Below are 23,523 nucleotides of genomic sequence, written 5' to 3'. Positions count from 1 at the left end.
ATGCTGCCGCTGTGTATGGCAGATGCTGTGCAAATAAACATGACTTGCCTTACATGCACTGCTATGCTCTGTGCTTATGAGCTTTTTGCATGAACGACCTCCGACCTGTAACACTCAGGCCACACCCCCTCCCATGTTGGCATGTTTGCTTGTCTGTGCGTTTCATAATTCCCCAGGTTCAAGAGCTCCCTCCCTCTGCACCCTGCTGGTTTTGTTTATAGCCTGAAGAATTTAGAGAAACGTGGTTAATAAGGCCCTGCTGGTGACATCACTAACATGCTTGTTCTCTCAGTGGGCAGGGCAATGACAGAGCCCCCTGGCTGGCATAGCCCCGCCCCCAAGGACAGGGAGCGAATTATCCACAGCCTGACGTCGTCCCCTACACACGTCAGCACCTCCTACCACCCACACGGCTATGTAAGTTGTGTGTGTGCGTGTGTGTGCGTGTGTGTGCGTGTGTGTGCGTGTGTGTGCGTGTGTGTGCGTGTGTGTGCGCGTGTGTGCGCGTGTGTGCGCGTGTGTGCGCGTGTGTGCGCGTGTGTGTGCGTGTGTGTGCGTGTGTGCGATCACAAAGTGTTGTCATATCATCAGGTAGGGGTATAAGTGTCACACATTTGTTATCCAGTCAGTTGTTTTCTTATCAGGTACTTGCAGTACAGAATGTCTTTCACTCTTGACTATGCAGGTGCTGCTGTTTGACTCCCTGATTTTGGAGCCTTTACTGACATTACTTTGTGTCTACCTTGTGCGCGCGTATATGCTCATGCATCCGTGCGTGTGTGCAGGCTAAGCTCATGTCAGAGTGCAACGAGAGCATAGACAATGTGAAGCGAGTCAAACTCATTCTGAATGATGGGGAGGTGCTGGAGGACCAAGGCCTGACCACACTGTCTGCTGCAGACCAACATACCAGTGAGTCTTTCTCTATCTCCGTAACAGACTAGCCCCCAGAATGCCTGGCCTAGCGTGTTGTTCTGCTTTTAGGTTTTGTTTTTCTATATAATGGCTGCAAGATTTAGCAACAACGTTTTTTTACTATATGGAGGAAATTTCTATTTCAGAATAATTTTCTGACACACTCCTAGTAACCTTTTATACAGTTCCTAAAGTTTTGGGACAGGAAACTGGAGCGATGTCGCACTAACTCCACATGCATAACCATGTTGAGCTGACCTCTGACCTTATCACCCTCCGGCCCTGTGGCCTAGGCGTGATCGAGCGCTGGGAGCTCCTTGGGGCAAGGCAGGCCTGCGTAGACAGGGATGTCCTCCGGTGGGGAGCACAGAGCCAGCATGGGATGGGTGCTGAGCTCGATGAGGTCACGGTCTGGCTGGACAGCGTGCTGCCGGAGCTGGACAGACTGCGCAGGACCGACGCGTCCGGCAGCATCAGGGACATGGAGACCAGTGTCCGCGAGCTGAAGGTACGCGCAGTGAGGGCAGACAGGAGAGAGACAGAGAGCTGGGCTTGGACCTCCTGCTAGGCTAAATGCTGAAAATCATTTGGGCTGTCCATCTGTTGGTCCCCTTTACAAATTTGACACATTTTTACAAATGTTTATAAATAGTGTACAAAAAGCTTACAGTATTTTGTATGTAGTATTGCAAATGTTGTGAAATGCTGTCAAACGTGATGCAAATGTTGTTTAGCCAGGATGGTTGTTTTTAATATCCTTTCTCCCAAGGAGATGCAGAGGACATTTAGTAGCTACAAGGCTCTGATGATTGGCGTGAATCTGAGTGGGCGGGACTTGCAGCATGGAGACAATGCGGAGCTGGACGAGCTGAGGGAGGGCCTGCGGGCAGCCAATCAGAAGTGGATGTGTGCCTGTGCCTCCCTCGACTCCTGGGAGGGCCAACTGCAGCGTGCACTCTTGGAGTGTCAGGTAGGGAGAGTGGCCAATCAGACCATCAGTTTTGAGTTTATTTATTTAAATTTTATTTAATTAAATTTTAAATTTTAAAGTGTCTGACCACTGGGTGACCCCTAACCTTTCACCCCTCAGGAGTTCCATGAGACGCTGCACTCCCTGCTGCTCTGGCTAGCCCGTGCAGAGAGCCAGCGCTACATGGTCAACATTCATGATCATAATGTGGACACGAGTTTGCTACAGGAGCACAGAAACACACTCAGGGTAGGTGGGAGTGTGTGTGCACGGGGTGGGGGGATATGAAGGAGTGGGGGGTGATTTTAACACCTTATGGGGGCCCAGTACAAAAGGAAAATATAAAATGTTGTCATTATTGGGAACATTTGCCATGTCCCCATGAGGGAAGTTACAAGTGTGGGTTTGAGTATGCGCACTCACATTCTTGATCTTCCTTGCCATGTTACTTAACTATAAATGCATCCAACTTATGTTTTATCTTTGTGTATAGGTGGTGTATGAGGAGCTGCAGTGCCAGGAACTGGAGGTGCGCCCCCTGCAGGAGATCTCCTCACACATCCTGCAGCTGGACCAGGGGGACGACAGCCTGGAGGCCAAAGAGAAGGTGCACGTTATTGGCAACAAGCTCCGTCTTCTCCTCAGACAGGTGACTCAGGACCTGAGCACTCTGCAGGCTAGACTGGTAAGTGTGAGTCACACGCACAAGCTCCACACACACAGTCAATAGTCAATGTTTTTTCCCACAAAGGTGACATTTGGTTGACAAATACCCAAACACATAGCCTAACCAACAAACCCCAACTTACAAACACACACAAGTATGGTCGCAGTGTTGTGGTGTGGTTTTATTCTTCCTCTGTACTGCAGGACTCTGAGGGCAGCGATGGTTGGGGCCCCGCGGGACTGTCGGCCTTGTCGGACGAGGTACACGCAGCGTGCCGTTATGGGATGCCCCTCTCCATCCCCCTCATCCAGCTCACCCCGGGCACTGTTCATCTGTTCAGCACACTAATGCTTCTCTTGGTGGCTCTGAAATAAAACCTCCTTCTCCTCTCTTCCCTTTTTTAGGAAGCAAAGGCTGTTGAAAGGAGACCTGGCAGTGCTAAGTATGTAGTGACCGTGTGTGTGTGTGTGTGTGGGACAGAGACAGACTGAGTGAGTGAGTGATAAATAACCAATTGGAACGCGGTGTGTATGACAGACGGACTGAGCGAGTGATAAATAACCAATTAGAACGCGGTGTGTAGGACAGACAGACTGAGCGAGTGATAAATAACCAATTAGAACGTGGTGTGTAGGACAGGCGGACTGAGTGAGTGATAAATAACCAATTGGAACGCGGAGTTTTATGGCACAAGACTCCCTGCGCTCTCACACATGTAGGTCAGATAACGTGTGATAGAATGAAGCACTTTTATCCGGGACTCAAATCTGCTGACTCGTTGTGTTCTCGCACAGGTGTGGGGGAACTCTGTCCTAAACGTTTGGTCTGTCCTGTCTCTTCCTGTGTCTCCCCGCCAGGCGGAAGATGTCCCCCACCCGGCCCCTCCTGTACCGGGTGCTGCGGGCAGCATTGCCCATCCACGTCCTCCTCCTACTGGTGCTCGCGCTGGCCTGCCTGGTGCCACCATCCGAGGACGACTACAGCTGCGCCCTCTCCAACACCTTCGCCCGCTCCTTCTACCCCATGCTCCGCTACACCAATGGACCCCCTCCGACGTGAGGAACAAGAAATACCGCCACCACCGTGGTGCTGCCGAAATGAGCCCTTCGGTTAGTGCTGGAGATGGGAGGTACCAAGCATTCACGAAGGGGCAAATGAATGCTCTCATCATACTTCCTCCTAACGCACCTGGACTCTGAGGGGAAGTTTATTTATTTATTTATTTTGTGAAAATACTTTTTTTCTGCCACAAGCAGACATTACTGCCAGTGACGAGCCAGTTCTGACATCGGTGATTGCATAAGACTAAAGTGTAGCACTCAGCATTCGTCAATTTTAAGACACAAACAGGAAAACTTCATGAATGTGTACTTTTAACATTACCAAACTGTCAGACTCCTGGAACACATCACTGTTAATTTATTTTTGAAATAATGCCTACTGACGCACCTGGGCAGTCCATTTTTGTGCATATCAACTGAACACAGATCTGTCATCATGTTTGATCTAGAAATCCACACATGCTTTGTGCAAATATGAAGTGCTTTTGGATTGGTGTTTGTTTCACCTTTTTATTTGTAATGATTTCAGCTGCCAGTTCCGTGCTTGTGAAGCGCACACAACCGGTGACACAAGGCTAGAGCATGTGTAATGTCACCTCATTAGTTCACACCTCGGGCCTCTTTGTTCTATCTACAGTGTGGTGGCAATCTTTCACTGTGCGTATATAGTACGTCTGGTAAAGAGACGCAATTCAAATAATACAAAACTACTGATTTAGAGGACTAAATCTCAGTTATTAATTACATTTTCTGTGTTCAGGGAAAAAATATACTTCATGATTATTTTGTGTGCTTATTTATTTTTGGGGTGCTAGAACTATTAACTGAACACAGAGCTGTTGCGCTTTTAAGTTCTTGCTGGGTTTTCCTTTAGCTTGTCATGGTGTTAGCCTGTTGGGCTGCTGTTAACTGGGAATGCTTCAGCAGTGTCCACTCCCTCTGTTCCTGGCCAGGCCATCTACATGAACTTACTTAGATATACATATGCAGATATGCCAAAAAGATAAGGGGTGCAATGATCTCACAGCAGAAGCTGACTAGTGTCTTAGACTAATGATTTGCATAGGATCACTATGTGTAAAGTCAATCATGAGCTAATGTCAGGTCCTCCATCATGTACCAGCGTCAGCGGTTCAAACCAACTACTGAAACGTTCTGAACACAAATTTAAAAAAATATATTTTTTGATGTGTACCCATGCTAACTACATACCTGGTTATGGCATGATTCACTACCTATTATTAAAATTATATATTTATTTACACACAAAGCTTTGCCCCTTCCTGTCAAAGGTCATATGGTTTCAGCAAACCAAGCCAATGGGAGGGTATATAATGAGATTTTGTTTTGGGTTTTTTTTAGTATTTAGAGGATGATGTATAGATCAAAGCCATCTTCATTACAAATAAATTAAGATGTTTGTCAGTATGACACTGCAATTCTTGTTTTTGTTTTTTTTTATTATATTTTTTTTTTATTAAATTATTTTCAGCAGCCTTTCTTTTCTTGGGTTTAACAAGGGGATTGTTTACAACTGTCTTAAAGCACTGAACCCCAAACGGCACGGCAGTACGACCGGGCCTTCTCTCCAAAATATAACACCTTTGTTTTTCTTTCTTAAGGACCTCACCCTCACCTAGAGAGCATGAATCACAATGTATGGCCTTGTGGCCATGCACACTGCATTATGGATGTCAGAGCCTTCAAGTTTAGCCCTTCATTTAGGCCAACGTTTCTTTTGCTTGTATTTCAGCAGTACAGCGACAGAATGCACAAATGTAAGTCACGGAACACTTTACCCAGTATCAGGGCCTGCGTACACAAAAAGACTCTGCAAAATCACATGTACATCATGACCGCTGATATTTGTGATCCTAGCATCTGTTTTAGTGTCTTTTCCTGCAGACTGTTGGTCTGTCGAGCATAAAGCTTTCCCTGTTCAGTCAGACTGAGTTCTGAAAGTACTTCCGAGTCATCGTGCTGGAGCGAAACCATCACTGTGTATCTAGGTCTTAAATGACAACTGCAAAAACAGCCATGATTATAGTCTTACACAAAAAGTGTACAAAATGCAAAAAGCTATGAAAAGTATGCACTTTTTTCCAGAGAACACTTAGTTCATTGCATAAACTAATTTGGTGATACAATCAGTATTTACAGGTCAATGCTGGCACAAACAGTACTTCACATACTGTGGCATTAATCATTTCTGTTGCCTATCTTTTATCATTTTTAAAAAATGTCCCATTTTTGAGAGGGTTCTCTTTAATAAAAATGAGAAAGCTGCAAAAAGTTAATGTATTAACTCAACGTAAATGTCCATTTACCCTTTGAAGCGCCGGACCAGGGCCCTTGGGCAGACGTTTCCCCCAGGCAGGATAACTAGGCTCTGGGCAGGGGCATCAGGTAGCGTGTCAGCCAGAGAGGAAGGTCTCCTTCACGCCTACGCAGCCTGTTAACGTTTCAGTTTCTTTATGAAGCCCCATTAAGTGGCGACGCCCACAACTGTGGTGGTAGGGGGTGATTGGTAGTGTAGTCTTCGCCTGGCATTTGACTTCATCTATGTCCTTCGCTGTTGTGACTGCAAGATATACCATCATTTGAAGTAATCAAGTCTTGCTATGGCCTTTAGGGTAATGTTGGGGTGATTCCCAATTGAAGCGACAGGGGCAACTGACGAACAGGGTAATAAAACTGAACAACACAGTGCAAAGGTGATTGACAGCATGATGTTCTTCATGGTTAGCCTCATACAGGATGGACAAGGATGTCTCTAGATGTCCTTGACAGAGGATTTTGTTTGTTTTTTCTGTGTGTGTGTACATGAGTGGGTGTTTTTTGATGAAAACAGAAGTCACTCCTGGCTGTTCTGGAACCCATGGCACTCTTCTGCACCCTTGGAAAAGCACTCGGGGACTGGGTTCTGACTCTCTGGACTTGGGTTAGTGTCGTGGGGCGAGGCTGGAGCTGGGGGCCCAGGGTCAGGGTGGCCAGGGTAGGGGCACCTGGCATTGGACACATGACTGCTGTGCACCGTGTTGGCATCGAGCATCTCCAAGAGAAGATCGTACAACAGGACCACATTCTTCCTCTTCATATTGGAAAGGTGCTCCATGCCTTTGTTGCTAGAAACAAGAGGAGAGGCGGACTTATGGATAATGCAGTTTTTGTAGACGAGGGAGTATTGGTCTTTGATAATGGTCTTCTATTCTGAACGTGGAATCCAAAATTCTGGACTTTATCGTTACTGGTAATAATTGGTAGTAAATATACATTGAACATAGGTTTTCAAACCACAGCCCACAAGGGCCAGGGACTAGAAATTTTCCACTCTGCCTTTACACAGGAGCCAGGAGATGGAAATGTGGCTAATCTGTTACATTAACTGTTTAATTAATTTGATTTGAAGTGTGAGGAAAAAATGAGCTCCCATTGACTTCTACAGGTCATGATTACAGGGCACTATTTTTGCACCCAACGCCCCAAAACTCATTTAAACCACTCTGAACGCAGAACAAAACGTATTTAAGGTTTAATAGTCTCTTCCTTTAAGTCTTAGAGGCAGGATGCGAATATAAAAAGTCAGAAGACCACTGGAGCATGCCTAATTCTGTGTGCATGCATGTGTTCTGATGTCTATATGTGGGTGTGGTTATACACACACTTAGTGCAGTGGGAGTTTTTTTTTCTGTTATTTACTTATTTACTTTACTATTATAATTTATTTCCTCTTTTTGTTGTATTTATTTTAACCATGTAATATCTGCTTATTTATGCATTTTACACACTCTCCAGCCACTTTAATAAGTACACCATGCTAATACCGTGTAGGGCCACCTTTTGTCTTCAGAACTGCCTTAATTCTTCATAGCGTAGATTCAACAAGGTTCGGTCCTCAGAGATTTTGGTCCATATTGACATGATGGCATCACCCAGTTGCTGCAGATTTGTCAGCTGCACATCTATGATGTATCTAGCGTCCCACCACACTCCAAAGAGTGATCTATTAGACTGAGATCTGGTGACTGTGGAGGCCATTTGACTACAGTCACGTTCACAAAACCAGTTTGAGTTGATCTGAGCTTTGTGACATGCCGCAAATATCCATTAGAAGATGGATACACTGGTCAAAAGGGGATGGACATGGTCAGCAACTACTCAGGTAGGCCGTGGGGCCCAAAGGGGCCCAAAGTGGGCAAAGAAAATATCTCCCACACCATTACACCACCAGCAGCCTGAACCGCTGGTGCAAGGAATTATGGATCCATGCATTCGTGTTGTCTGCACCAAATTCTGTTCTTAGCTGACAGGAGCTGCTGTAGCCCATCTGCTTCTAGTTTGACATTATGCAGTCAGAGATGCTCTTCTTCATACCTCAGTTGTAATGGGTGGTTGAGTTTCTGTTGCCTTTCTATTAACTCAAACCAGTCTGGCCATTCTGGCATCAAAAAGACATTTTCTCCCAGAGACCTGCCACTTACTGGATATTTTCTCTTTTTTGGACCATTCTCTGTAAACCCTACAGATGGTTGTGCGTGAAAATCCCAGTAGATCAGCAGTTTCTGAAACACTCAAACCAGACCATCTAGCACCAAGTCGTGCCACGTTCAGTCACTAAAATCACTTTTCTTCCCATTCTGATGTTTGAACTTCAGCAGGTCGTCTTGACCTGTCTAAATGCCTAAATACATTGAGTTTCTGCTATGTGATTGGCTGATTAGTTATTTGCATTAATAAGCAGTTGAACAGGTGTACCTAATAAAGTGGCCAGTGCGTGTATGTGCATTTATATCTAAGGTATCTAATTTTGTGGCGTTCTTGTTAGTTCTGAGGCTCTTAGCCATGATTGGTTTCCTGATGTCCCCTGATGTTTTTCTTTTCATCTGCAAAATGTCATATTGATGGACAAAACACACACACGCACACACACACCATGGTTATACCTAATGTACAATGTGTGAAAGACCGACACACACACAGACATGCCACTGTAGTATCTAAAAGTCTATATATATGAAAGTACACGCACGCACGCACACACACACACACACACACACACACACACACACACAGGTACCTAAGATGTCGTATGTGTGAGAGCAGCATAAGCAGGTGGGCCAGTCGTGCGGACTGCTGCGACATGGACAGCCCCGTTCTGGAGATGGCCCACACCAGGGCGTCGGTCACAGCGTCCAGTAGGCGGAGCAACCGCGCCCTACTCTCCAGCTCCGCCTCTGTCTCCGGGGAAGTCATGTCTGTGGAAAACACACACACACACACAGTGGAGTGATGTGTCATCATGTCCATTAAAAGGGAAAAGAACACGAGCTGTATTTCTGTCAGTGTCTGAAGGGGAATCATAATAGGCTTGTTTTGAACTTCTAAAGGGCAGGTTTAGCAAGAGATTATTTTGAAAATGTCCACCATTTTACTGACAAACCTGAAGCAAATTTTAAACTTTTCTAGAACAGTGGAGTATATATGGTATGATAGTTTATCGTAAACTAAAATTTATCATAATTTTTAAAAGAATATATTAAAAAATGTAATAACTAATTTTAAATGAAAATAATTAAGGCATTAATTTGAATACATCTTTCGTCATAGTTCACATAGAGGTAAATGTAGTAAAGCTCCCAGAAACATAAGCTCGTCCACGCACCCACATACATGCACCAACACCAGATGCACACACACACACACACACACACATTTATATACATATTTTGCCAACACATACCACACCCCCAGACACACACACACATGTGCACACACTCACCCATGCACACACATATACACACGCACACTCACATACTGGAGTTGAGCAGGATGAGGGCTTTGAGACACACGTACTCCTCCTGCTGGAGCTTCAGCTCCCGGAACCTGGAGGAGCCTGCGAGTAGCATGTCAAAGATCTCCATGATCCCCTCCACACAGTTCCCCTCCTCCCTGAGCGAGCGAGAGAGAGAGAGAGAGAGAGAGAGAGAGAGAGAGAGAGAGAGGGGAGGGTGACATCTCTGTCAGCGTCGTCAGTCCGTGTTGAGCTGGCCTCCTCTGAGAGAATAACCCATCAAATGTGACCAGGATGCCACTGACATAGGTACGTGTCACACACGCTACCACGGTGGATCCAAGTGTATTAGGATGCAAGAGCAAATGGGAATTCACAACTTAAGGCCATTCCACGCTGTAATCAGGGAAAGTGACAATCTCTATTTGTTAGAAGTCTGTATCTCAGTGTCATTGAAAGGTCTCCAAAAACAAGAAGAAATAGACACACACACACACCAGTGCATTATATTATTGCGTTTACCACACACCCATATACTTATTGTGTAAGAGTGGCTGCACATAACCCTCTGTTATGGGAACACAGCGAGGTTAGCTAAGACGCTGCAGATAATCACTGTGGAAGCATGAAACTAGATTTCTTTTGCCACATGCACTTGTGCACAGGCAGACTGGACAAAAAGACAAACAACAGAATCGCATATACACAAACAACACAGCTGGTGCTTTGCAACGCAAAAAAACACACTCATAAAATCCACATATGTAAAATAAACTGCCATAATCAAAACCTTATCACCGGCATTAAATTAAATTTTGATTAACCACACAGATAACTGGCAGAACATTATGTACACACAAGCTCACACAAGATTAAAGATTATTTTCGAGGCCAATAAAACCACTAAATCTCAGCACAAGTCAAATCCCGGCAAGCCGTGTTAGGGGCCATGCTGCGGTACTGGTGCCAGGTCTTGTTCAGCACATGGGAGAGGTGGCGTGAGCCCTTACCTGTTGAGCTTAAGGTCTGGGGTGAAGATGAGTTTCCCGGGGTGATCGACGGAGCGCCACATGAGGCCCAGCATGAGAACCTCCAGCCAACAACACTCCAGCAGCTGTACCTGGTGGGACAGGCTCAGCTCCATGAAGCCTGCCGTTAAGACAACGGGAAAGCGCGTCAGTGCGCACGGGGACCCAAGCGCACGTATGCGTGTCTCTGCGACGGCGCAACAATGCTGCAGGTGTGCTTAGTCAGAACGTCAATGCCAAGGCCTGAAGGCCACACACACACACACGCACGCACACACACACATACAAACATGCTCACACACACGCGCACGCGCACCTTTGGAGTATTATTATTTTCGATAACGTGACAGACACGGCTCTGATGGCTGACCTTGGGTAAGCAGTGATCAAACGTGCACAATGACAGGAGGAGTAGACATCCTCTAAAACCTCCATCAGCACCTGCTCATTCCACTGCCAAATGTGTTACGATGGCCAACAGAAACTATTACTGGATCAATTTGCCTTCAGTCCAGTCAATTTCCACACACTTAACATGTCTTGACACAATCACAAAAGGCCTGTGGGAATAAATGATTTTCCCCAAGTCATAATCAGCCCTTTTCCAAAATCCATCAGGACTTAAAGTGCTCGGACATCAGACGACCAGAGTAAAACTGGATTCTCCGAGACAAGCTAAGGTGAGTGGGAGCAGGGCTGCCTGAATGTAGGACTTTGGCTGTCCCAGGCTCAGAGCAGAAGCTCTCCCGTCATAGATAACACTGAAACAAGTGCAGGGAGCCCTTACACAGCCCAGCCGAGTCCTCGCCCGTCATACCTGTACCTCTGCTTCTGTTCTCCTGGGTTTTTTTCTACTGACTACTTTTTACTTTTTAAATGTAATTTAAAGAGGACCCAGACACCACCCCAAAGCCCACACGTTTGAGTTTTTAACGCACGAGTAAGCTAGATAGACAGAGGTGTAAAGGTTTATGTGAAAAACCATCTAAAAAGGGGACCTGAAATTAATTTCATTAACATGCATAATTTGCTTTGTGCGTCTTTAAGGCTATATTCATTCATTAAGTTAATAAAGGACCCATGAAGGTGCAGTGGTGGAATTTTCAGATCTTTTACACACACATAAACACTTAATTAAAATAATTAATTAAGGACTCATAGGGACCCTTTAGGTGTCCTTAATTAAAATAATTCAGCAGAAGGACTGACACACATACCTGGGGTTAATTAAAATGAAATGAAAAAAATTTAAAAGGACAATTTGGGAAAAAGGACATAGAGGTTCAGGCTAGAAACACACACACACACACACACACGCACACAAACACACACACACAAACAAACATACGCACACAAACACACACACAGAGGCTGACCCGGTATCTTCTTGGCCCAGCTGATCATGAGTACAAGCTCCCTGTCGGCGAGGTTGGTGAGGGACATCATCATGCTGGCCTCGGTGTAGGGCTTCTTCATCTGCTGCCGCAGGTAGATCTGGGGGGGCTCGGCAGCCAGGAAGCAGCGTACCAGCTGCTCGGGAGACAGTGCCGCCAGCTGACCCTCTACCGAGACTGAAGCTGACCCTGAAGCTGACGGAGGGAGGGGGAGCGGGCCCTGCTGATGGCACTGGGGATGACCTCTGACCCCAACTGAGCTGTCTCTAATCTGGGGAGCGCGTCGGTGGCGGACACCCCGATAACCACACCGCTCTCGTCTTACGCCTACGATTTACAAAAAAAAAAAAAAGATAGCAAAAAATGTTTTTCAAATCTGCAGGACTTCCTTAAACTATACTAAGTGTGAGTAATATCTCAATATATTGTTATTATTATTGTTATATATATATATATATATATATATATATATATATATCATATATATCATGATGCACACCATGTATCATGGAAATGTTTTGAAGAATCATGATATTTTGTTTTTGCAATATCGCCCACCCCTTAGGCTGAAGTGCAATTTATCATTGACCCTGACCTAGGATTTGACAGAGGCATTAGATGTGGGTAAACCCAACCTGCCCTAAGGGTCCGGCCTAAGAGAGGCCTTACAGAGGGTCCCCCAGGGGCCCCCACAGTGACGCCCCCGGCCCTTCCTGTGTAACGCTCCCGGCCCTTCCATGCCAGGTGTCCCCCACGGGCACCTACCGCACTTCATCATGCCCACTTCGTAGCACTTGCGCAGACGACAGGCCTGGCAGCTCTTGCGGCGGTTTTTGTCAATCGTGCACTGGTTGGTGGCCGGGCAGATGTAGTCGTTGTGCCCTGAAAAATGGACAGCAGCGTCACACAGCCCCCTCCGCATGTTCACACGCAGGTTGCGCAGACACAAAGCTGGTGACACTTCATAACAACAGGATGCAGTACATAGTGTCCTAATTGTTAGCTAAGAGTTTGATAATTAATGTCAATAATTAATAAATGCTACAATTTATTTATTAGATGTTTAGTGCTCCCTGAATGCAGTATCATGCAGCAGTCTGCTATGGAAGCCATAACAGTGCTTGTTCTCAGTAACACATAAACCCAGCACTCTTCCGTTTGAATCATTGCCATTAACAATTTAAGACAATGTGTTGAAGCATTTTTATTACTGTTTTTAGATGAGCTCCACCCACTGACAATAAGGTTTGTGGTTTAATTATTAAAATTATCGAATTTATAGTATAAAGAAAAAGTATGTAAATGTATTATTATAAATAATCCAAAATTAATAACATAACGTATGAATAAAATATTAGCAAACTATTAGATAATATCTAAGTAAATTATCAATTAATTATGCCCTGTTGTTATAAAGTAGGTGTTTAAGGTGAGTGACTTTCTCTCCTAATTAAGGAGCGAGGTGGCACACAGCACAAGCAGGAAACCAGGATCTTAGAGCAGAACAAGGCACACTGACCTTGGCTCTGCTAGGGTTTCTGATTGTAGCTTGAGCGTGGGTGTAAGAATGCATGTGTGTGTGTGTGTGTGTGTGTGTGTGCACGTGCGCATGTGAGTATATGTGCGCACACGCATGTGCGCGCGTGTGTGTGTGTGGGTGGGAGTAACAGAGAGAAACAAATCCCCAAGAAAATCTGTTCAAGGAAAGAGAGATCCAAAATTCTAGGAAATGTAAACTTCTCCCTACTCAGCTGTGTACCCAGCTGCACAGATTTCTCCGTGCTACACAGGGGTTTCCATGGCTTTTTAGGAGTACTTCACTTGAAGCAGTGAATTTGATTACACTGAATGATTACCTGATTTCCCCTTGACATGGCTATTCTGAAGAAGGCAAGTTATTTTAATTGCCACAGCAGCAACTTTGGTAGGAACAGGACTGTCCAGATAATTATTGTAATTCTTTTATGGTTTTATAAGTATTTTCTAAGTGACGGAAAATGTAACACTCATGTATTTATATTTGATAGTTGTTTGGATCTCTTTGGACCATGGATACACACCTGAACCTTAGCTTATAAAACAAAATTGCATTTGAAATCATAATTGCCGTGCTGGTCAGAAAACTCGAAATTCAGTACCAGCACCACCTCATGCCCCGCCCCCCACCAGCCGGTCCTACGGCCCAAGGGCAGGGATTGGCTCCTTGCGCGGTCTGCAAACCCGAGTATGGCATGGTTTACCTTGAATGCTCCTCTTGAAGAAAGCCTTGCAGCCTTCGCAGGACCATACCCCGTAGTGGTAACCCGAGGCGTAATCGTGACACACTACGCAGAAATGGAGGTCGCTCTTGGAGCCTGCCACGCCCACTGAGGAAGAGGAGGTCGTACCATCGCCGCCGTCTTCAGCGTGCTTCCCAAACAGTGAGGAGCTGGAGGGACAATATAGAAAAAAAAAAACGAAGCGAGGGAGAGAAATGGGGAAAAGCGACAGAGAAAGAGAGGGTGAACATGGAAGAGAGGAAGCAGGAGATATTTGGCTTGCCTTTTATCATTACAGAAACAATTCCCTGGTAAGCAAAGTGCACTCACCTGTTCTGACTCATAGCATGCGCTTTAGACTCCGCCCAGGGTGGGTGCGCCCGTGGCTCACTATATACAAGCGGGGGCGGGCAATGCAGCGCAATAGTGGGCGTGGCTTGCGTGGTGTGGACGCTCCAAAAGAGGGAGGGGCTGAGTGGAGGTCCCATCACGGGGCCCTCAGACACACGGGGCGTGGGTGCACCGTAGAAGGCCAGGGCCCTGGAACCGAACTCGCTGCCCGGCAGGTGGCCGTACTCCTGGTTCCCGTCTGCGTAAGGAGAAGGGATGCACACGGCATCCCTTTCCATGCCCAGAGAGGGTGGGTAGACAACCGGTAAGAGAGCGGGGGGCTCCTCCCGCTCTGCACCACTCGCTAGCTGCAGGACAGGGGACGCCGACGCAGGATCAGGCTCAGGAGAGGAGCTCATCTTGGGGGGAGAGAAGTCAGGTGAGGTCCCGGCTTACAAGGCTACTGCCATCACAGGTCTCATGCACACAAATCCTTAATGACAAAACAGAGACAAAATAAGAGGGAATCAGTAAGAGCTACAAAAGGCTTCATATAAATGCCAGAAGTTTAAGGGTTTGTTTTGTATTTCTCACATAAACACTGTTTCTTATTCACACTGCACGCTTGATATGCTGTCAGCACTGAAAATATCACACATGTGGACATATCTTGCACCTTGGAGCCAGGAGAAATAATACGTCACCTCACTGTGTACTGCACATTGTATACATTAAACATCGAAAAGCTGGACGTACGAAGTACAAAACCAAGTTATTATTTTAGGCTACCTTCAGGTCTTTCTGTAGAAGACCTTCGAAAGTAGGAGTGACACGCACGCGTCATCCTCTCAGGAGACAGTTACGCTGTTCTTTAAGGCCTAAATCCTTTGGTCAAACCTGGGTCATCTTAACTTTTAAACTAGACAGGATAACTCGCTAAGATGACATTTCACCAGTGGTATGTTGACAGGACCAACTCAATGTAGCTTGCAGGTGGTGAGCTTCTAGGGTCAGATCTAAGCTCAGTCATCCTTGTTTTTCGGAACGGATGTCATTTATCTTAATCTTGACTAATATGGATTGTTGGTACAATAAAAAAAAAAATCAGTTACAACTAGTGCTGCAAAATATGGACAAAATATTACATTGCTAAATGGGGTAATGGGCGATATTCCTTGCAATATGAAAACATGCTGACGTTTATGTGCTGTAAGTAAAGCTCTCCCGCCGCGTTCTTCCGACCAGAACTGTTGACATTTGCTGGATTGTGTAGGTGCTTTAGTTTCTCCGAACACCCACCAAGGAATTTATTCATTTCTGGGCTCTCCATTCTCAAAATTTTGAAATCCTCTACAATATCCTCTACAACCAGTGGTATAATAACAATTATTAGGCTAATTACTGACATATTGTGGCTCCATTACTTTAATTTTGTTTTAGTCCATTAAATACATATTACATCTAACGGAAATGTCCATTTTAGACTATTTGTTTTCAAAAGTAATCACAAAAGGGGATTTATTTGGCCAAAGGTCTCGGGTTCCCGTGTGCTTTGCATTATCTTGTCAACAGAAAGAAATGTGCAGACAGACTATTCTCTCCAGAGCCAGAGTCAACACAACCATGGAGCCAACGTCAGAAAGAGCTGTCTGAACCTGACACACCGCCGTCCAGCCAGCCAGGAGAACAAGGATTCAAAACCCGAGAAGAATCAGACACAAGGATCAGACAAGACCTGTCAGAATGCATTCAGGAACAGTTCCCAATGGGGTATAAAAAAACTGTTTTTTGTGAGGTTTGCCCTTTTGGAGGTCAGCCCAAAAGGTCAGTCATTTAGAGGACATCTAAGGTGAAGGTCACTGGGCCAAAAAAATGGAAGATTGAGGTGGTGGAGAAAAGGCAAACCAGATTCAAGTAAGGAGAACGATACAGGGTCACGCTAAGGGTCTGTGTGTGTCTGTGTATGTGTGAGTGAGTGCAGGTGCGTGTAACCCTAACTCTAACCCTAACCCTAAAGTGTGCGTTTGCACGCACGCGTGTCCCGTGCGTGTATGTGTGGGTGCACGTACGCACCTATGTCCTTCATAGGTTCACATAAAACCAACATGACTTTAGCTGCATTGTTTATCTTTGTCCGATTTATTTGCCATTTTTGTTTGCGATGGCGCAGTGCAGGGAAAGATGCCGCACACACACACACACACACACACACACACACACACACACACACACACACACACACACAAACAAATACACTCAACCATAGCTCACCAAGCTACAGACTCCACTCGTCTGCCACAACATCACACACTTTCTTTTCTCCCACCCATTTTTGGGGAGTCGCCAGTAACGACGAGGTTGCAAAGTCCCCCAAACACCCAGCTCTTGCGTCCCCAAATGTCCCGCGAAAGCAGCCCAAGCCGTCCGGACAGCCGAATAGGACGGCACGAGGGCGAAGGAGATGAGAGATTCAGCGGAGGACAAACAGATGGCACCGTGATCAGTCCCAGGCCTTCACTGGCCCTCACGAAGAATGTGGTTAAGCAGATGAGAAGGCTAAATACGGCTAAAATGTGCTGTACAGATGTACTCGAGAAGCAGCAGACCACTTCTTAAAGCATTTTAACAAGTAAAAAAACAAATGAGCAAGCATATAATACCTACATTTAAACGAAGCCCCTCACAAGCAAAACTGCACTCAGAGGAAAAGTTTCATGTCTTCAGCCTTAATCGTCTTCAGGAAGTGAGACAGTAGAATGCAATTAAAAATAGCTGAAGCTTTAAGAGAACAGTTGTGGACAGCACTTGGCACAGGAAAGACAAATGTGCTCAATGATCAGCCATATTATACAATACTTCGAAATCTCAAATTTTGATTGTGGTTATATTGTCCTGAGACTACATCTGTGATTTTTATGCGATATTCCACAATTGTTTGAAAGACTTTGGCAAACATATAAGAAATTCACATTTTTAATCATGGAGAGATGAACTTGACACTACAGCGTCACATGTGATATGTGATATCTGAGGAACAAAGGTCAAACAGCTTGGAGAATTATTCTGTATTGCTCAGTGAGATGAAAACTTTAAACTAGTATCGAGGCCTGCTCAGGTTTGTTCAGGGCAATGATACCAATCATTAACAGCTGTATCCAAGAATGAGTGAGAGAATAAAGAAAGCTCAAAACCAAGAAAGACAGCAACACCGATAATGATGTGGACAAAGTGTTGGATCTCAATAGAAATGGGGGACTGGCCAACTTCAAGACCAGAGGCAAGAGTGGCACGACTCACGGTTGTTTAAGACAACGACAACGTTGATGACAGTCCCTTTAGCAGTTCCTAAGGAGAGCTTTAAAATGTGGGGTTTGCCTGACTATCAATAGCTGATTACTAGATAGTGTTTCATGTAGATCTTAGGTCACTGAGAGATGAAAACCAGTCCACTTTGAAACATAGTTGCACTTTCATCTTCTATATATATTCTATATATTATTTAATTTCATTTTAATCTTGACAATCGCTGCAAAAAAATGTCCACAAAGAATTAATCATCTTGAACACAACACAGGAAAAGAGCCATCAAACTTTTGAGGGTTTGAACTTTTAATCTAAATATTTTTTGTCTTGAAATAATCATGTGAGAAAAATATTTGGTGGAAATATAGTTTTCAAGGAAAATCAAAAAATACATGGCAGTGGGTGGGGGGGGGGGGTCCTTCCAAAACCGTTCTGAAGACCGCAGCGGGTTCAACGTAAACTGAGAAGCGCACGTTGCTCTACTTCAGCGTGCATGATGACTGCCGTGAACGAAAGTCCCCCTCCCGCCTGCATACTCGCTTCACAACAGGGTGTACCTGGACAGAACCGCTCAAGGGGGTTCGCTGGCTTAAACAGCTGGGGAATCGCATGCTTGGCCCACCCACTGCAAGCGCTAGCAGCCCCTGCAGGCCACGCGGCAACATGCTACGCACAAGAAGAAGAGGGGGATGGAGAGGGAAAGAGAGAAAGAGAGAGAAGGTGAGCTGAAATGTTGACAGTGAGGAACCCGGCACACGTCAACATCAGGTCTGTCTGCTCAACTGCCCCAACTACCACTATTACTGTGCGCTGTTAAGGCTGCCTGAGAAAATCACAGAAGCTTTCCAAGACTATCAGCCTCAGAAGTTGTGGGCACCAGAGCAACTTTTCTGGCTACTGCTTAGCAGTGATTCACCAGCGAACAAGCACATGAGAGCACACAACATCCAGCACTTTGGTGGACCTCCCCTAGCAACACATGGTTCCACATACCATGGCTAAAACAGATTTGTATTTTCATTGTTTCATTGAAATTCAGTTCAGTTACATTTCAGGGATCATCTTTTGGATATAGTCCATGACTGTAAGGTGGATCTAATGAATAAATGAGTACACATTTACATAGGGCATTCCTGTGTCTCCAGAGCAATGGATGTACAGAAGTGGCCCCATCAAAGAGAAGCTAAAACAATACTGAAAATGTGTGATAGCAGGTCTGCTGCTAAAGAGTTATGACCTATGATTGGTGTGTCATCAGTCTTTGGTCAAATGCTGCATTCTGTCTTTGTGTGTGTGTGTGTGTGTGTGTGTGTGTGTGTGTGTGTGTGTGTGTGTGTGTGTGTGTGTGTGTATGTGTGTGTGTGATCTGGCAAATGGAGTGGAGGTAAAGGTGAAGGGGCATGCTGCCAATTCTGTTAATGAGACAGTATCAGAGACACAGTGTTCCCTTAGAGTGGTGAACACACACACACACACACACACACACACACACAAACACAATCACACACACACAAACACATGCACGCATGCGCGCACACACACACGCACGCACGCACACACACACACACACACACACACACACACACACACACACACACACACACACACACACACACACAGCATTTGACCAAAGCCTGACAGCACACCAAACATATGTATACATAGGTTAATAGTTGTATTTGCTATGTCTACGGCATAACTCTATCACCAATATTGAACCAATACCAGAGCATTTGATTTCCACAACCATATCCAGATAAATCCAACTTACCAGATGAATTATATTTTTCATTCTTAAATTTAACCCCTTTCAGTGCATTGTTTTGTATTTCTCTCCTCCCTCCCTTTGGCTCCTTTGGCAGAAATGCACTTAAAGTTCCAAGGTTTAGCTGTTGAGCTCTGTGCGTGTCATCTAAAGGCCTTTCTCTAATAACACCCACCCGTGTTGAGGTAAGAGAGTTTTAACAACACCCAGTGCTACTGCACACAAGGGCAAGCCCGCTCTGGCCAGTGCCCCCAGACAAGCCCCGTGCTCAGTCCTCAGCCTGCTCTGTGGATGACCACAGCCTCTCTTCTTTAGAAAGGCTCTCCTTCTTAGACCCCCACGGTATCTGCCCTGATGGACAGCCGTTCTCACACACGGACGGTCTGGCCTTTTGGTTGTTAAAAGCATGCTGTTTTGCGAATAAAAGCTTTTAACGCTGCATGGGTGTCACCTACTAGGATCCAGTGCTGAGTGGCTATGAGCCAGACACACATACCAGGGAGGGAACAAAAGGCCAAGGACAAGATGAAGCACACACACACACACACACACAGCTCCTCCTTAAAGTTGCTTCTCATCCTAATAAGGCCCCCTTAATTTTCAAAACCACTTCTTCATGTTAAAATTACTAAGATACCCCATCTCAGAGATATAATTAGAATATACTATACTACACATAGTGTATGTACTTTGACAGCACTCGTACACAAACGCACACACACACGCATGGTTCCCACACAGAACATGCACATAAAAACGAACATGCGTGCTCTCATGAACACACAGATATTAACACACACACACACACACACACACACAAGCCCTGCCTTTTTCACATTCATTCTTAACACAAACCCCTTATTGAGCTCCTCTTGACCGAGATAAGCTTAGTACCTCAGACAGCCTCGGTCTCTGTGCAGGGTAGCAGGGGCCGGGAGAATAGCTGGCCTTGCAAGCTGATGAAGTGTGAGGGAAGATGGGCAGGACCCTGCCACAGATCAGCCATGGTGGGGGGGAAAAAAGACGCGAAAGGGACTGCGAGAGGAAAGACTTTTAGAGAGTGAGAGACCAGACAGAGGTCAAAATACAGACAGGCAGAGACAGACAGAGATAGAGTCAGTAAAAATGATAACAGCAGAGAAATGGGTAGTAATGGAGAGATGGACTCAGAGAGAGAGAGAGAGAGAGAGAGAGAGAGAGAGAGAGAGAGAGATTGATAATTGGGAAGAGAGTTCCGGTCAATTTGTCTGTCATCTGCTGGGAAGTTCACACACCAAAAGTAAGAGCAGACTATCATATGACAGTCATATATCATATGTTTATAGGTGTGCAAAAATGAGTGAGTGCACTTACACTACTGTGACTGCAATTACACTAACCACCTCTGCCACACACACACACACACACACACACACACACACACACACACACACACACACACACACACACACACACACACACACACACACACACACACACACAACCTGTTACTGTCCGCGCCCCATGTCCTGCTTTAAGAATGCACCAAATTTTTCAGCAACTGCTTGTTTGGGTAACATAGTGTGCTTTTCCGGATAATGCATTGCACCGAAAAGATCTTATGAAAAGCTGGCCTTGGTTACTTGGGCGTTTGCAAAATATATCTGTCTAAAATGAATGTTAGAGAGAACAGATGGAGAACATTGAATGAGTGGTCAGATAATTGAATACACAAATCTTACAGCGACGTATCTGTTCTTAGAACCGAGATAAAAACTCAAAATTAGCCAACAGTATATATACGCAAATGAACCGGCTGAAACGCCCAGATTCCTGACGAGGTACAGTAAACGTGTTGCCTAAAGCCTCAAAACGCTCAAAATTAACGATAAAACAGAAAAAGACAACGATTATTCTAACTGCACGAGCGACGTGCCCAAGCTCCCGCGTGCCTCCGGGTCATTTGCAAACATGTCCACTGTCGCGTGGCTTACTGACCATTCCACTGGGACGAACCCATTCGCTTTTTCGGTGTGCTACGAAGTGGTTAAGACATGTCCGAACAATTAAAAGTCGAGGACACCGTGCGTCGTTTTCTCGCCGCTTCCCATTTCTCGCAGTCAAACTCTGCTGAAGCGGATACCCTGATGGCTCCGCCAGTCTAAGTTCTTTTACTTCACGTCTGTCTGCAGTGTTCGCCACGACTCGTTTAACGACCAGTTGCGTCGATGACGTGAGAGCAATTAGAAAAGTCTCGCCTGAAGAAGGAAGGTCACTGAAACGATATTTAAACGATTTAGTCGTTCGCTTTACACCCGGCTAACGGTATGCGGCGTTTCTCAGACATGAAACGCCTTCTGCGGCACGGACGAGTTTGCTTCAATTTCATGTTTGCTCTGAGAAGCATGGTTAACATTTTTTATTATTATTATTTACACCGCCTGTGTTTGACTGCCTAAGTTGTCTTAACACTTTTAAGTCATTACTACCCTCACAACAACAGCAACAAATATCACCAATAGTAAGAATGGTAATAGGAGTAGCATAGTAGTAGCCTATAACTGCAGGCAGTACATTACTACGATCTTTAGGCCTGTTCACAGGTGAGCGGGGACGAACTTATATCTGAGTGGTTTGCATGTTAGGTCGCTAGTTTATTTATTTTCGTATGACCTTTTGATCTTGTGCAGCGCAGGAGTGATTAAAAATGAATTACACTTTGAATTTGGCCAGCAACAGCTGTTAAAAGTTTTTGCTTCCAATATTAACGTGTGAGAATGAATCTAAACGTTTCATCTCCAATGGGAGAGGACAATTCAGTAGGCTGTATATAACTCAACCACTCCACTCTTTAATTTTATTTACGGAGCAATCATATCGTCTTCTAACTTTTTAATAGTTTATATATATATATATATATATATATATATATATATATATATATATATATATATATACATACATACATACATACATACATACATACATACATACATACACAGATACATACACACACACACACACATTTTTAAATGCGTTTTCATGATCGTCGTCCAAAAACAAATTCAAACTTACCCGTGAAAGGAAACAGGTGTCAACCACAACAGCAGACGTCCCGCGGCCGCGCACTTCAATGCCTTCCGCTTCAATCAGTCGTGCTTACGGCGCGCGGAAAGAGAAAGCGCGTGGGAGGGTACCAAGCGCGAGGAGCCCATCGCGCAGGAGGGCGGGTGCAACGTGACGGTGGAAAGAGGGCGCGCGGTGGCCGTCCGGTGGCGTGCTCGGAACACAGTTCGGCTGTCACTTGCACGGACCGTCTGACACCGCGCTGCTCGTTACCATGACTACGCGACCCTGCGACCAGACCTTTAGGACTGAAGCGAGGCTAGATCCAGGCTCGTGCCTGTGCCCCTCTGGAGGGCAAAAGGTTGCTGTCACGTGCCGTAAAGTAGGCAACTGTTTTATGAACAAGACTTCATTGGACAGGAAAAATGGTTGCGCTGGAAAGCAATTCGGGATGACTGGGACTGGGAATGTTTTAGCCGTGTGTGGTGTAGATTCTGAGTCCCAGACAGTCCAAGTAGCCTGGGTCCCCAGAGCAACTCCTAAACTGCCTGTCAGGCTCAGGTCCTTAATACGTGTGACCAATAATTATACAACAGGTTAAGCTTTTGCAATTTTTCACTGGAATGTGTTTATTTCCCCCCCGAAAAAGGACAATTCTCCTCCGCTCGAACGCAGCACTAATCTGTGTGTCCACGAATCACCGAGGTAGCAAGACACCTAAAAGTAAACCGTGTGGGGAGAGTCAAAGAACAGTGCACTTCATGTACGGGTCATAGCACTGCTGTACCATCAGATGGCAGTGTGCAGCTTGGCTAAAGTGAACTCGTGCAGGAGCAGTGTTACTCCCTCAGCGGCGCAGTTTATCCTAGCGCTCTTCTTACCCACCTGAAACCCAAGATAAATGTATGACCTAAAATCCAGTTTAGTGCATAAATATTATAGACTATAGAATATTATAGATATAGCAATAGTTTATGCAAGATTTATTATAACTAC

At 45.3% G+C, this 23,523-nt stretch overlaps 2 protein-coding genes across 6 annotated transcripts in view; one reads left to right on the top strand and one right to left on the bottom strand.

The window, feature by feature from the left end:
* syne2b (spectrin repeat containing, nuclear envelope 2b) overlaps positions 1–5,052 on the top strand; it is a 105,368-nt gene extending 100,316 nt beyond the window's left edge. Inside the window, exons 120-128 of the mRNA XM_081724799.1 lie at positions 293–417; positions 786–912; positions 1,209–1,423; positions 1,685–1,885; positions 2,006–2,134; positions 2,379–2,570; positions 2,756–2,812; positions 2,957–2,994; positions 3,410–5,052. Coding sequence (XP_081580925.1) covers positions 293–417; positions 786–912; positions 1,209–1,423; positions 1,685–1,885; positions 2,006–2,134; positions 2,379–2,570; positions 2,756–2,812; positions 2,957–2,994; positions 3,410–3,611 — 1,286 coding nt within the window. The 3' untranslated portion in view covers positions 3,612–5,052. The remainder of the gene's footprint in view (positions 1–292; positions 418–785; positions 913–1,208; positions 1,424–1,684; positions 1,886–2,005; positions 2,135–2,378; positions 2,571–2,755; positions 2,813–2,956; positions 2,995–3,409) is intronic.
* Positions 2,168–22,765, bottom strand: esr2b (estrogen receptor 2b). Of its 5 annotated transcripts, XR_014126590.1 has the most exons (10): positions 22,537–22,762; positions 14,415–14,907; positions 14,067–14,254; positions 12,592–12,708; positions 11,809–12,153; positions 10,415–10,553; positions 9,429–9,562; positions 8,691–8,868; positions 5,941–6,738; positions 2,168–2,474 (listed from the first exon to the last, which is right to left on the bottom strand). XR_014126590.1 is itself a non-coding variant. In XM_027007064.3 (9 exons), the coding sequence occupies exons 2-9, from the start codon at positions 14,831–14,833 to the stop codon at positions 6,468–6,470; spliced, it is 1,791 nt and encodes a 596-aa protein (XP_026862865.2). In that variant the 5' UTR covers positions 14,834–14,907; positions 22,537–22,762; the 3' UTR covers positions 5,053–6,467. The 5 variants fall into 5 exon arrangements, 4 of the variants coding, with proteins under 4 accessions (XP_026862865.2, XP_081580995.1, XP_081580994.1 ...); XM_027007064.3 differs by lacking the exon at positions 2,168–2,474 and having other exon boundaries at positions 5,053–6,738; XM_081724869.1 differs by lacking the exons at positions 2,168–2,474; positions 22,537–22,762 and adding an exon at positions 20,377–20,665 and having other exon boundaries at positions 5,053–6,738.
* Between the last annotated feature and the right edge of the window lie 758 nt (positions 22,766–23,523).

Source organism: Electrophorus electricus, chromosome 12 (assembly GCF_041902795.1).
Source record: "Electrophorus electricus isolate QZ-2024a chromosome 12, ASM4190279v1, whole genome shotgun sequence".
NCBI classification, from domain to species: Eukaryota; Metazoa; Chordata; class Actinopteri; order Gymnotiformes; family Gymnotidae; genus Electrophorus; species Electrophorus electricus.
This window is presented reverse-complemented; position numbering and strand designations above follow the sequence as displayed.